Source organism: Myodes glareolus, chromosome 25 (genome assembly GCF_982192425.1).
Source record: "Myodes glareolus chromosome 25, mMyoGla1.1, whole genome shotgun sequence".
In the NCBI taxonomy this organism is placed as follows: Eukaryota; Metazoa; Chordata; class Mammalia; order Rodentia; family Cricetidae; genus Myodes; species Myodes glareolus.
Window position 1 is genome coordinate 32,844,312 of NC_142050.1, and position 12,869 is coordinate 32,857,180.

The following is a 12,869-nucleotide window of genomic DNA, read 5'->3' on the forward strand; positions in this document are numbered from 1 at the left end:
TTTAGAAACTCCTGCTTGAGTGTATGTGTTTGCTTACCGTCCTCGTGTTTATTGGGTATTCACTTTGCTCTGTAAAGCCTCCCGGTGAGATCACAGAGGTAGTTTCAATTTTTGTTACCTCTTTTCACGTGTCATTTTCTATTTGATGCTTTCTTACATTTCCATCTGATTTTGCATATTCTTTTACACTTGATCCTTTAACTTATCTTTCGCCTTCTGAATTTTTTACCAGATAGACTCAGCATCTTCATTATATTAAACTGGTTATGCAGTTTTCCCTCTTGACCCACATCTGTGGGATTGTCTCTGTGTATGTGCTTGCATAAGCATATGTATTGAAACCCTCTGGTTGGCAGCTGAGAAGCTTATCTAGGTGGTAAAGAAAATCATATATTTTTTTATGTGTGGAAAAAAACTGAAAAAAAAATCCTGGGTCTAAGTCTTCAAGTGTATATAATGAGATTGGGGGATGTATTGATTCAGTCAGAATGGGAATTAAGTTAGTGTTAGATTTATTCTTGGTCTTCTTACCGTTCCAGCAGCACAGAAATCAGATCCCTCTACATTTAGGATGATGCAGAAGGACTTTCAGTTCTGGACCATTCTTCCTTTATGCTGCACTGCAGAGAAATGCTGTCTGAACTCTGTGTTCTCCAATTCATAAATCCTTGTTATTTTTTACTCATGGCCTCTTAGACTGTTTGAGGGAACTGTTTAATCAGAACCACAGAGTTCTTAGTCACACACCTTGTCCCTAGTTCTCAGACGTGAAGTCTTTGCAGTGTGCCAGTGTCAGCAACAAAACACGACTCCATCCTGCAATTCCGCCTTTCTGCAAGTAGTAAAGGATTTGGGATTTTGAAAATAGTTTTCTTTTCCCAGATAATGTATATGAATACTAGTACCCTAAAGATGGCAGTGGTTGTTGTCCTTTCTTAAGAATTTAAGGTTTTCTTACATAAAAAAGAGGGAGAAATGATCTAGTTAGGGTTTTATACATTGTCAGTAATGTTTTCCTGGAAATGTTTTTGTGAATATCAGGTTATGTCCACGAGAACTATTGCAGGACACAATCCCCTTACACCCATATGTCCCCCATACCCTCCCAGAGAATCTGCTTTCTCTTTCTAGTTCACACCCAACCTTTTGATGACTGGTTATAATTTTTAAAAATACTTATTGCTAAATTAATGTCGCTTGTGTTGTATGCACACAAATGCATATGCAGATGCGAGTGCAGGCCACAAGCATTGGGTCCCTTGAAGCTGGAGTTACAAGCAGTAATGAGCCACCTGCTGAGTCTGAGTGCTGATAACCAAACTCAGGCTCTCTGCAAGAGCAGGGTGCCCCTTAACCACGGAACCATCTGGTCAGCCCTAACTGGTTGTTTTAAAATGAACCTTGCTGTGGTCTGCACCAAGTACGCCAGTACTCATGACCCATCTCGCCTTAGGTTTTGTATTGGACATTTGTCTTGCAACCATAGGCAATAGAATTTTCAGTAGTTCAAAAGAGTTGTAAATTGCTCACTCACAGTAGTAGGTTTTTCTGCTGCAAGACTGAAACAATGCACTTTCCAGTGTTCTGTGTGCTACGCAGAATCCAGAATGTGTCCTCTGACTTTAAGTCTTCCTAGTGTATAGAACTTACTTAAAGCTGTAAGCTTTTCCCTAAGTACACCTTTCACTCCAGCCCACAAGTGTCGATGCAGTGTCTGATTTGTCATTCTGCTCAAAATGTTGTTTCATATGCCTGTCATGCTTTGCTTTGAGCTGTGGATTATTTAGAAACATGCTGAATATGAGATTATCTGAATATCTTACTGTCACTGGTGTCGTCTTCTCTCATCAGCTTACAAAGAGCCCTGTTTTGTGTATTCCCGCGTTGGGGGTAACCGGACGTCCTTGAAACAGCCTGTGGATAACTGTGACAACACTCTGGTGTTTGAAGCGAGGTTTGAGAGTGGTAATCTACAGAAGGTAGTCAAAGTGTAGGTTTTAATTGTTTTTATTAGAGGAAGTAGGCCATTAGCTACTTACTGTTTTTTTGGATTAGGTATATTAAAGTTCTTAGTCTCCACTACTTAACTGTAATCCCTGAAGTATAAATGCTAATTAGGGGTATTAAAGGTTTATATTTATTGAACCCACTCCTAGGTCAACATTTATAATACTATGTATATGAACTTTAATAGAAAGTTGCTTGATAAGGAAAAGTCACAATTAGAAAAGATTGGTATGTGAATAAATCTTAGAGTGAAACGTGTCTGTCTTCATTAAGGATCTTCAGGGACTGAGTGTGGGTACAGATAGTTATCAGACTTTTTTCTGCGAGTTCAAATTTTGAAACCTATGTGACTGTGTTACTTTACATGTACTTTCAGACCATTCTCAGTGATAACTACTTTATTCTCCTAGAACTGGAATTATTAGAAAATAAATGCTTGAAGGGGAAAAAAATCAAACAATGACTTTTTTCTTCAGTTTCAATAACTCTTTACCTATTTTATAGGAAATAATTATATTGAAACATACAAAATTTTATTGGGTGTCTGCATTTACAAATGAATACAAAGGTTGCATATTTAAATATGATCAATTTCTCATGAAATAAAACTTTCAGAACTTACTTTTTGTGGTTGTTTGCTATCAAATTCTAAGTGTATGTTGTTTCTTCCCAAAAGAGCTATCTATGACTATATAAGATAGATAAAAATAAGATTATTTTTCTAATATAACTTAAACTGAAATGTCATACTTATGTGCTTTTTTCCTTCCTTTTTTGTGCACTAGGGCAGATTATGAATATCAGTTGACTGTGCGCCCAGACCTCTTCACAAATAAGCATACTCAGTGGTACTATTTCCAGGTCACTAATACCCAAGCAGAAATAGCCTACAGATTCACTATTGTCAACTTCACCAAGCCCTCTAGTCTTTACAATCGGGGTATGAAGCCACTGTTCTATTCTGAAAAAGAGGCCAAAATCCATAACATTGGCTGGCAGAGAATGGGAGACCAAATCAAGTATTATAAAAATAACCTTGGACAAGATGGGCACCATTTTTTTTCTCTTACATGGACATTTCAGTTTCCACACAGCAAGGATACTTGCTACTTTGCCCACTGCTATCCATACACTTACACCAACCTTCAAGAATACCTTTCTGGCATCAACAGTGACCCAGTAAGATCAAAGTTCTGTAAAATACGTGTCTTGTGCCACACACTTGCTAGGAATATGGTGTATGTCTTGACAATCACTACTCCCTTGAAGAACAGTGACTCAAGAAAGCGCAAGGCTGTGATTTTGACAGCAAGGGTTCATCCAGGAGAGACCAACAGCTCTTGGATCATGAAAGGCTTCCTAGATTATATTTTAGGAGACTCGAGTGATGCACGGTTGCTTCGGGACACTTTCATCTTCAAGGTGGTACCCATGCTGAATCCAGATGGTGTGATCGTGGGAAATTACCGATGTTCCTTAGCTGGACGGGATTTAAACCGTAATTATACATCTCTCCTGAAGGAATCTTACCCTTCTGTTTGGTATACAAGGAACATGATCCATAGGTAAAATAATCTTTAAATTGCATCTCTGCTTAATTAGTAAATTTGGGAATCAAAACTTTGCTCATATAATTCCATTCATTTCTTTTACTCTAACTTTTCTTTTTTTACTGTTTTTATTGTGCTATACATTTTTCTCTGCTTCCCTTCTTTCCTCCCCCTCCCCTTATACTCTCTTCTGTGACCCCCACACTCCCAATTTACTCAGGAGATCTTGTCTTTTTCTCCTTCTTATGTAGCCCCATGTATGTCTCTCTTAGGGTCCTCTTTGTTGTCTAGGTTATCTGGGGTTGTGGATTGTAGGTTGGTAACTCAAACCCAGAAAGACGATATAATTTGTTCCCACTCATAAGTGGCTTCTAGACATAAAGCAAAGGAAAAACCTCTAACTTTTCTGAAGGTAATTCATAAGCGATTTTCTTCCTCTCCAGCTCTGATCACACACCTTTCTGGCACTGTGAACAAACTTTTTCTCTTTAATGAGAAAACAGGCTCCAGAATATTTCACTGACTTTGAGAAACTGTGAATTTTGCATAACACAAATTTGATTTTTCCTAAATCTTCCTAAAACTTATAGTAACCTTGATGACTACTGTAGCCTTGATGGTTATACTGTGTTTTTTATCATCTATGTGTGAATATTAACTACAGACCAAAGCCTTCTGGAATTATGCCAGTCATACAGTGCTGAATGAGTCCTTAGACTTACTTAGAGTAACCTGTGATTTCCCATTTTTATATAATTTATTTTTTATAGAAAGTGATCTCTTTTCATTTTACATACCAATCCCAGTTCCCACTCCCTCTCCTCCTCCCATTCTCTCCACCTACCCCCCACCACTCCACAGAGAGGGTAAGGCACACTGCTTTGGGGAAGGTCCAAGGCCCTTCCTACTATATCTAGGCTGAGCAAGGTATCCATCTAAAGGAACTGTAAGATTCTTTTATATATATATATATATATATATATATATATATATATATTTGTCCTTTTTAATGTTTTCCTTTTTCATTGTTTTTATTGAGCTATGTATTTTTCTCCACTCCTTTCCCTTCCTCTCCTTTCCCCTCCTACCCTTTTCCATGGTATGTACCCATGCTCCCAATTTACTCAGAAGATCTTGTCTTTTCCTACATCCCATGTAGTTTAGTTCCATGTATATCTCTCTTAGGGTACTCTTTGTTGTCTAGGTTCTCTGAGATTGTGAATTATAGACCGTTTTGTTGTTATTGTTGTTGTTGTTGTTTTGGGGTTTTTTTTGTTTTTGTTTTTGTTTTTTGCTTTATGTCTAAAAGCCACCTATGAATGAGAACATATGATATTTGTCTTTCTGGGTCTGGGTTATCTCACTCAGTATGATGTTTTCTAGCTGTATTCATTTGCCTGCAAATTTCAAGATGTCATTTTTTTTCTGCTGTATAGTACTCCATTGTGTAGATGTACCACATTTCCTTATCCATTCTTCGGTTGAGGGGCATTTAGCTTATTTTGAGGTTCTGGCTATGACAAAAAATGCTGCTATAAATAGTTAGGCACATGTCCTTGTGGTCCAATTGAGCATCCTTTGGGTATGTGAACAGTAAAAAGAACTGAATGCATGTAATGTGCCCAGGAATCTGGCATAGAGTTAAGGACATTAGTGGAAAAAAGCTAATGAAATCTAAATAAAGTTGGGAGCTTAGTTAATGATAGTAATGTGCCAGGATTGATTTCTTTGTTTCTGAGAGCGTAACAGAGTTATGCAATACGCTAACCAAGAGAGAAGCTACAAGAGAAGTAGACTGGGGCACTGCTGGCCTAGCTTTTGTGTCATCTTTGTTATTTTAAAACGAAACACATATACATATATACACATACATACATATGACAGTAGCCGATGGAATGCCTGTTACATTATCTGTGATGTCTATTTCATGATCTTTGACATTAAGAGTTCCTGGCCTGACACAGGATGGGTTACAAGCCAATATAGTTTGACTTGTCTCTATGGAAGCTAATTTAAATGTCTCAGTTTGCCTTGTAAAGAGGTTAAGGCAGGAACAAATTCAACAATTTCTGAAAGAATTTCAAGAAAGAGAAATACCTTTAATTCAATTAATCAAGAGCAGGTAAGAAAAACAAGAAGGCAGGCACCTAGGTATAGGAAGGTGACAGGATGTCAGTATAGACAAATTAAGTATACCTAAAACATGTTCACATAAGAGGAAACTCTTAGGACACTTAACACAAAATATTTAGAATAATTACTGGTGAACAAAAAGAAAATCCAAACTTATGTTAATTGATGCAAGGAAAAAATATTAATATCTATCTCACTTTACTTCAGAGGTAATATTAATTACATAGATATAATTAGTTCCTAAAGCTTTCTAATTATGCTCTTGTAGGAAGTTGAAATATTGCCAAACCTCTGAATATTAGATTTTAAAATGGATAGCATGTTTTATATTTAGTGGTCATGCTTTAAAATCTAGTTTTCTAAGAACTTGTAATAATGTGTTGATTCCTTTGTGTTAAGTGGATTTTATCAACTAAAATCAGTAAATTAATGCACATAAAATTTCATTTTTAAATTTTATAACCATTGTTTTTAATAAAAGTGATGTTTGATTTTTTATAAATACATACTTGTAATACCGTTGTTAGTATTTTAGTTTTTACCCTTCTAAATATATAGATATAGCAAATAACACATGCAATTTTAATTAAGTGATGTAGAAATGCCATATATAGGACAGAAGAGACAAAAATGCTCATAACACTACCGCCACGGCACCACTGTTAAAGGCTCTTCTCCCAGTGCTCTTCATCATCCATTTGAGAAGCCTGCTTTTCAATTTATAATAGCTGAGTGCTAAATTATACAGGTGATGGGTTGTCCTCTTAAGAAATACATGATAGGGCTGGAGAGATGGCTCAGAGATTAAGAGCACTGACTGTTCTTCCAGAGGCTCTGAGTTTAATTCCCAGCAACCACATGATGGCTCACAACCATCTGTAATGAGATCTGCTGCCCTCTTCTGGCCTGCAGGAATACATGCAAGTAGAATGCTGTATACATAATAAATAAATCTTAAAAAAAGAAATACATGATAATTTCTTTTAAGTATTTTTTAGAGTTTTATTGGAAAAAAACTCCGTTTAAAATTGAGTGTCATTTTCCTCAGAATGATATTCTCAGAGGTTAACTTCTCATTGTTTCCAGGACCAAATTCTGAGGCACTCAATTTTTAACAAATATTTGGGTGCTTGTGTGCATAGCGCTGTTCTAGATGATTTTTAAACATTCCCCATCTTTAGCAAGCTTAAATATCAAACATGAAAATTTCCTAGACAGCTAACAAGGAAATAGTGTGAGTAAGGTGTTGCCAAGTTCCAGAACCACCTTAGTTCTGCAGTGGAGTGGCTGGGTAGGAATAGGTGAGACTGTCTTGAAGGTTGAGAACACTACAAGATGAAGGAGGAAGACTCTCTAGTCCAGGAGAGCGTTTGTAAAGGTAGTGGGCAAAGGAAGGGAGATCTGTCTTCTGTGGACAACAGAAAACCAAAGGACAAAGCAGAGAGATCTGCTAGGAGTCTTGGGAGTGGGAGAAATTTGTTGTTATCATGGAAAACTAGAGCATAAAAAGTCAAAAATGACATATTTTAAATTTTGTTTATTATATATGTAAATCTATATTACCTATAGAAGAAGATTCAGAGGTAAAAATTAGTGACATGTTCCTTTTCTTTACAATAGGTTAATGGAGAAACGAGAAGTTATTTTATATTGTGATCTTCACGGCCATAGTAGGAAACAGAACATTTTCATGTATGGCTGTGATGGTAGCAACAGATCTAAAGCAAAAGGATTATACTTACAGCAGCGAATCTTTCCACTTATGCTAAGCAAAAATTGCCCAAATAAAGTAAGTATCATTAAGAGTTTAACTTTCCTTTAGTAAACACCGCACATGTGGGAGAGTCAAGTTCGTCATCCTACTTGTTAACCTGCTTTTTAAAATTAGGTTTGGTTTTGCTTTTTTAAAAAACTGATTTTTACAATTGACTATGAGAAAACAACTGTTTGAGTCTGTTTAATTGCCAATTATTTATTTGATATTTTCAAAAAAAAAACTTTTTTCTTCTCGTCTCTCTAAGAGCTGCACTATTTACTTTCTGAACTTTTTTCTCATTATCATTTGTCATATCAATTTCAAGGCCTAACATTTTCAAAAGATTTTTTTTTAGTGTCTAAGTTATACAGACTAAAGATTGTGATCTTAGGAAATGTACAATAAATTTATTAGAACTTTCAAAGAAAAATTTAATGACCAATATTCAAAAATACTTAGAAAGTAGAATTAGAAGAAAATACAGTGTATGATTTTTGCTAATGGTGAAAATGTGGGAATTGTTCAATTACTGAATTGTGAAAATAATTTACTTTTTTAGAAAAAAGAATTAGTGTAGTAAACAAAAAATCATGTAGACGTCAAAGTCTTAATCAAGCATTTTAATTATAAAGAACTAATTGGAAAATACTGCTTTCTGAGGCTAATTGGGACTTAAACATACCAAAAAACACCAAGGTGATTTGATAGAAATAGCTATTTATAGAAAGAACAGGTTTGTTGCTCCAAGAATACTTGTACCTATGGGAAGATCAGAGAAAGCAATCCCATACTTGAATCTATTACTATATTATGTCAGCACTCATAAGTATAATTCATTACTCCTATAAAATTATCCCCTATCTCTAGCTGTTTTAGCATGTTTATTGACATGTTACTCAGTCTTCAATCTCTAATTAGTTGTGCCTTACATGAAATTGACCTGTTTCTTGAACACCATTACCAACCAGTCTGCATTTAAACAGCTCTTCCACCCAGTGCAGTGATTACTTAAAATATAGACACATCCAATTCTATGTTCCATCTGAAACATTTCTCATTACAACATTCAGGCAAATCTGCAATCAAAGGTGTAGAGATGAAATACTTTCTTAGTAAACAAGAACAGGTAGTTAGAAAGCAGGGGAGATAGGTAAGAACTGACCAACTGAATTTGATTGACCACTGCAGAACAAGTCAATGTCTAGGTTCCGCGTCAATATTTCAAGCCAATATCTAAATTTCTATACAAGAAGCTAGAAAGGAAAAACAAACTAAACAGAAAACAAGCAAAATGAAGCAGACAATAAAGAGAAGTGGTGATGTTGGAAATAGAGATAATGGAGAAAACCATAAAGCAAAGTTTATACTGGGAAAGATCAATTAATATTTATAACACTTTACCAAAACTGACCAGAAAGAGAAAGATGACAAAAATTACTAACTCAAGAATGAAAGAGGGGTATTAATTTGAGCAGATTCTGCCTACAAGCACAATAAAGGGATATCCTTGTGGTTCTACTAAAAAATCCTTGGGTTTTTGTAATTTGATGAAAATTTTCATGAGTTGTTATAAAACTTTGAAAGATTGTTACATATATTGCAATTAATAAATTTAGGAGACTTATACCATATTGCCAGAAGTTACATTGATTTGCTAGAAAGAGATACAGATCATAATTCCATATTTAAGATTCCTGGGTCAACAGTATTGACGCAGCAGGTAAAGGCACCTGTTGCTAAGTTTGATGGTCTGAGTTTGACACCTGGCACCCACACAGTGGAAGGAGAGAATAAACTCCAACACATTGTCTTCTTGCCTCCAGTCGTGTGTTTAGCATGTGTTAAAGAGGACCTGAGGCTAAACAGAACATGAACTCTAGGGGAAACTTGCTACTGTATTCTGATAAATGGGCATAGCAATAAAAACTCCTGATTACATAGCTGTAGCTATGCTCATAGATTCTTATATTTCTCAACCCTTATCTGAAAACATTCTTGCATTGGGTGCTAAGTAACCCACAACTGGTTAACAAGTAGAGAATAAAAGATTTAGTAATGCTTATCCTTAAATGGGATGCCTTTATTACACTCTCAAGGCTCAGGAATCTGTGTAGAAGAGGGGACAGAGAGAGGGTAAAAGCCAGAGGTAGTATATGACTTCAAGGAAACAGCATTGTCAAGACACAGCAGGGTGGATGCACATATTAACTCACAGAGACTGTGATAACATACACAAGACCTGCTCAAGTTCAAGCCAGGCAAAATTCCAACATGGAGCAGGGAATGTAGGCATGAAGCTCTGACACTAACTATTGGGAAGTTTTCTTCAATAAATTGATACCTAGTGGAGTAGAGAAGTCAATATTATTAAAACATATTCTATGGAATTATCAAAGAATGAATAAAATGTTATTTGAAGTAGATAAAAAAGATATATAAAAGAAAGACATGAAGTTGTGAGGGAGAGGAGATGGGAAGGGTCTTGGAAGAATTTGAAGGGAGGAGTGAAGAGTGGATACAATCAAGATACATTGTATATATGTGTGAAAATTTCAGAAAATTAAAATTAATTTTTTCAAATAAAGATTGAAGATTTTTCCAATCTAATAAGAGACATATACAGAAATATTATACTTGACATCATACTGGATCTTTCTAGATACTTTTCTAAGATGATGTTTTTCTCATAAAATCAGATTACAAAACAAGGATTCCTCTGCTTATTCTTTCCTTTATTAAGGCAGGACTAGGGGCTGGTCTCAGAGATTCAGGTATGTGGCACATGCTGTCTTCTGAACTAGAGATTCAGCCCTATGCTTCTCTTCCCATGCATCCTTCTGGAAGTTTTAAGTAATGCTAAGAAGGCAGACTCACTGCATGGAAGCAATGAAGGCACGTTTGCCCACATACGAAGTTTAAAGTATCTACAAAACCTCTTAGAGGAAGTGATTTTAGCACATTGTAGGGGAAAAGTTCAGTCCACAATTTCTAGTCAAAATTAATAACTATAAGATAAAATGGAAGGCAATACTATTTGTCATAATTCTAAGTAATGTGATGCAAATTAGGTCGGCACGATAAATAACCAGGCCAGCTCAAAGATGGCAGTTATATTTTTAATAGTTATAAGGGGAAACTCACACTACAAGAGTGGGAAGTACAACGTCCTATCTGTCCAGCTGGAGCCTCGCAGAGAGAACGAGCACCTGGGTCCTCCCAGTTTTTCTTCCTGGACTCCAGGTAGCCATGGCTTAACTAGATGTGATTGGTTGACAGAGTTTCCCCATCAGTAATGAATATTTGTAAGTCTAACAAAATATTTAAATCTATATATTAAACCCTTAAAAATATTGAGAAATATTTATATGAATGGAGAGATATTCTGTATTTTGGGTTGAGACAATAAACACAGATATTCAGTCTCTCATAAATGATGGGTAGAGTTAACACAATTTCAAGAAAAATCAAAACATAATTGTTTACAGAAATAGGTAAATTTGCGTTTGTTGTAAGTATTGCAAAGAAATTGGGCCTAACAAATCAATTGTGGAAAAAAGTTAAAGGAATCTCACTATCAGATTTTCAGATAGGATAAAATAAATGTGATTGATATGACATAGTATAGAGAGGGGCATAGACACTGAGAGCAAGTCCAGCCCAGTAGCACACGCGTGCACACACACACACACACACACACACACACACACACACAGCCTTTGTCAAGGTGCTTAGGAAATCTAATGCAAGACCTTTCAGTAATTGGTATTACAAATGGACAGCCATTAAAACACCTTCCACCTAAACCTCACATTTTAAATGTTATCCATAAAACTTTGTCACATGAAGACAGACAAAAGATTCTTGAACATTGTGATAGTTGCTAGTATGCCAGCTTGACAGGATCTAAAATTACTGAATTGACAAGCCTCTGGGTATTTCTGCAAAAGTTTAATGAGATTAGATTAATTGGCGTGAGAGGACCATTGCAACCTAAATATGGGCAGAATTATTCCGTGGGCTGAGGTCCTATGCTAACTAAAAAGAAAGTGAGCTGAGCACAGGCATTCATTTTCCCTTCCTCCTAGCAGCGGAGGCAGTACAACCAGCCTCTTCAACTTCCCAATGCCGTGTCTCTTTGCCATGATAGACTGTACTCAACTGGGAGCCAAAACAAACCATTCCTTTTTAAAAGTTGCTTCTGTTAGGTATTTTGTTATAGCAACTAGAAAAGTAGCTGATACAGACATATACCAAGCTCATGACCTATTGGATCATAATAAACAAATAAAACAAATTGGACTTCATCAAAATAGATTCTTTTGTTCTATGAAAGGTCTTCTATTAGAAAGAGGATGCAAAGATGCTATAGATAGAAAATATCTGCAATCTCATATCTGACATAGAAATTATATTTAGAATAACTTAGTAATAAAACAACTTTATAAAAATAGCACTGATATTAGATATTAGTGATATTGTCTTAGGGCTTTGTTGCTGTGGATAAAAGAAAACATTTAATTGGGACTTACTTACAGGTTCAGAGGTTTAGTTCATTGTTGTCATGGCAGGAAGCATGGCAGCATTCAGGCAGACATCATGCTGGAAAAGTTGCTGAGAGTTCTACTTCTGGATCAGCAGGTAGCAGGAAGAGAGAGTGACATTGGGTCTGTCTTGAGCTTCCAAAACAAAGCCCACCCTCTGTGACACACTTCCTCCAAAAAGGCCACACCTACTCCTACAAGGCCACACCTTCAATAATACTACTTCCTATGTGTTTATGGTGGCCATTTTCATTTAAACCATCACAAGACTTCATCAGAATAATATATAATGCTAAGTAGGCACATGAAAAAAGGTATTTGGTTTAATTAGCCATCAAAGAGCTACAAGTGAAAATCATGAAGATGAGATACAACTACATGCTTAATATGATGACTAAAATTTTTTAAAAAGTGTTGCTTATATCCAATGCTAAGAAAAATTTGGAGTATATACATTGTTCAGAGATATGATTATTAATGCAATGTTTTAGAGAATAGTTTGCCTTCAGACTTAAATGATTTAGACTTAAATGTGATTGAGCAAACCCATGCCTAGGGATGAACTATAGGAAAAATATGAAAAATTACATTCATATGTAAGCCTGTTTATACAAATATTTTGGAGGCTCTTTTTAATTTCTAAAAAATTAAATAATTCAACCAGGCAGTGGTGGCGTATAGAAGGCAGAAGCAGGTGGATCTCTGAGAGTTTGAGCCCAGCTTGATCTACAGAGCTAGTTCCAGGACAGGCTCCAAAATGCTACACAGAGAAACCCTGTCTTGGAAAAAAAAAAAGAAAAGAAAAGAAAAAAATTAAACAATCCAAACTAGACTTTATGTAGTACAGTCACACAATGGAATGAATCCCCCTCAGCAATAAAA

At 35.8% G+C, this 12,869-nt stretch overlaps 1 protein-coding gene across 6 annotated transcripts in view; it reads left to right on the forward strand.

Annotated features, from left to right (window-relative positions):
- Positions 1-12,869, forward strand: part of Agbl3 (AGBL carboxypeptidase 3) — an 86,195-nt gene that overhangs the window by 23,842 nt on the left and 49,484 nt on the right. For all 6 annotated transcript variants that reach the window (XM_087901841.1, XM_087901840.1, XM_087901842.1 and 3 more), the window contains 3 exons: positions 1,852-1,990; positions 2,793-3,572; positions 7,311-7,479. In XM_087901841.1, the coding sequence (XP_087757967.1) occupies positions 1,852-1,990; positions 2,793-3,572; positions 7,311-7,479 (1,088 nt within the window). The remainder of the gene's footprint in view (positions 1-1,851; positions 1,991-2,792; positions 3,573-7,310; positions 7,480-12,869) is intronic.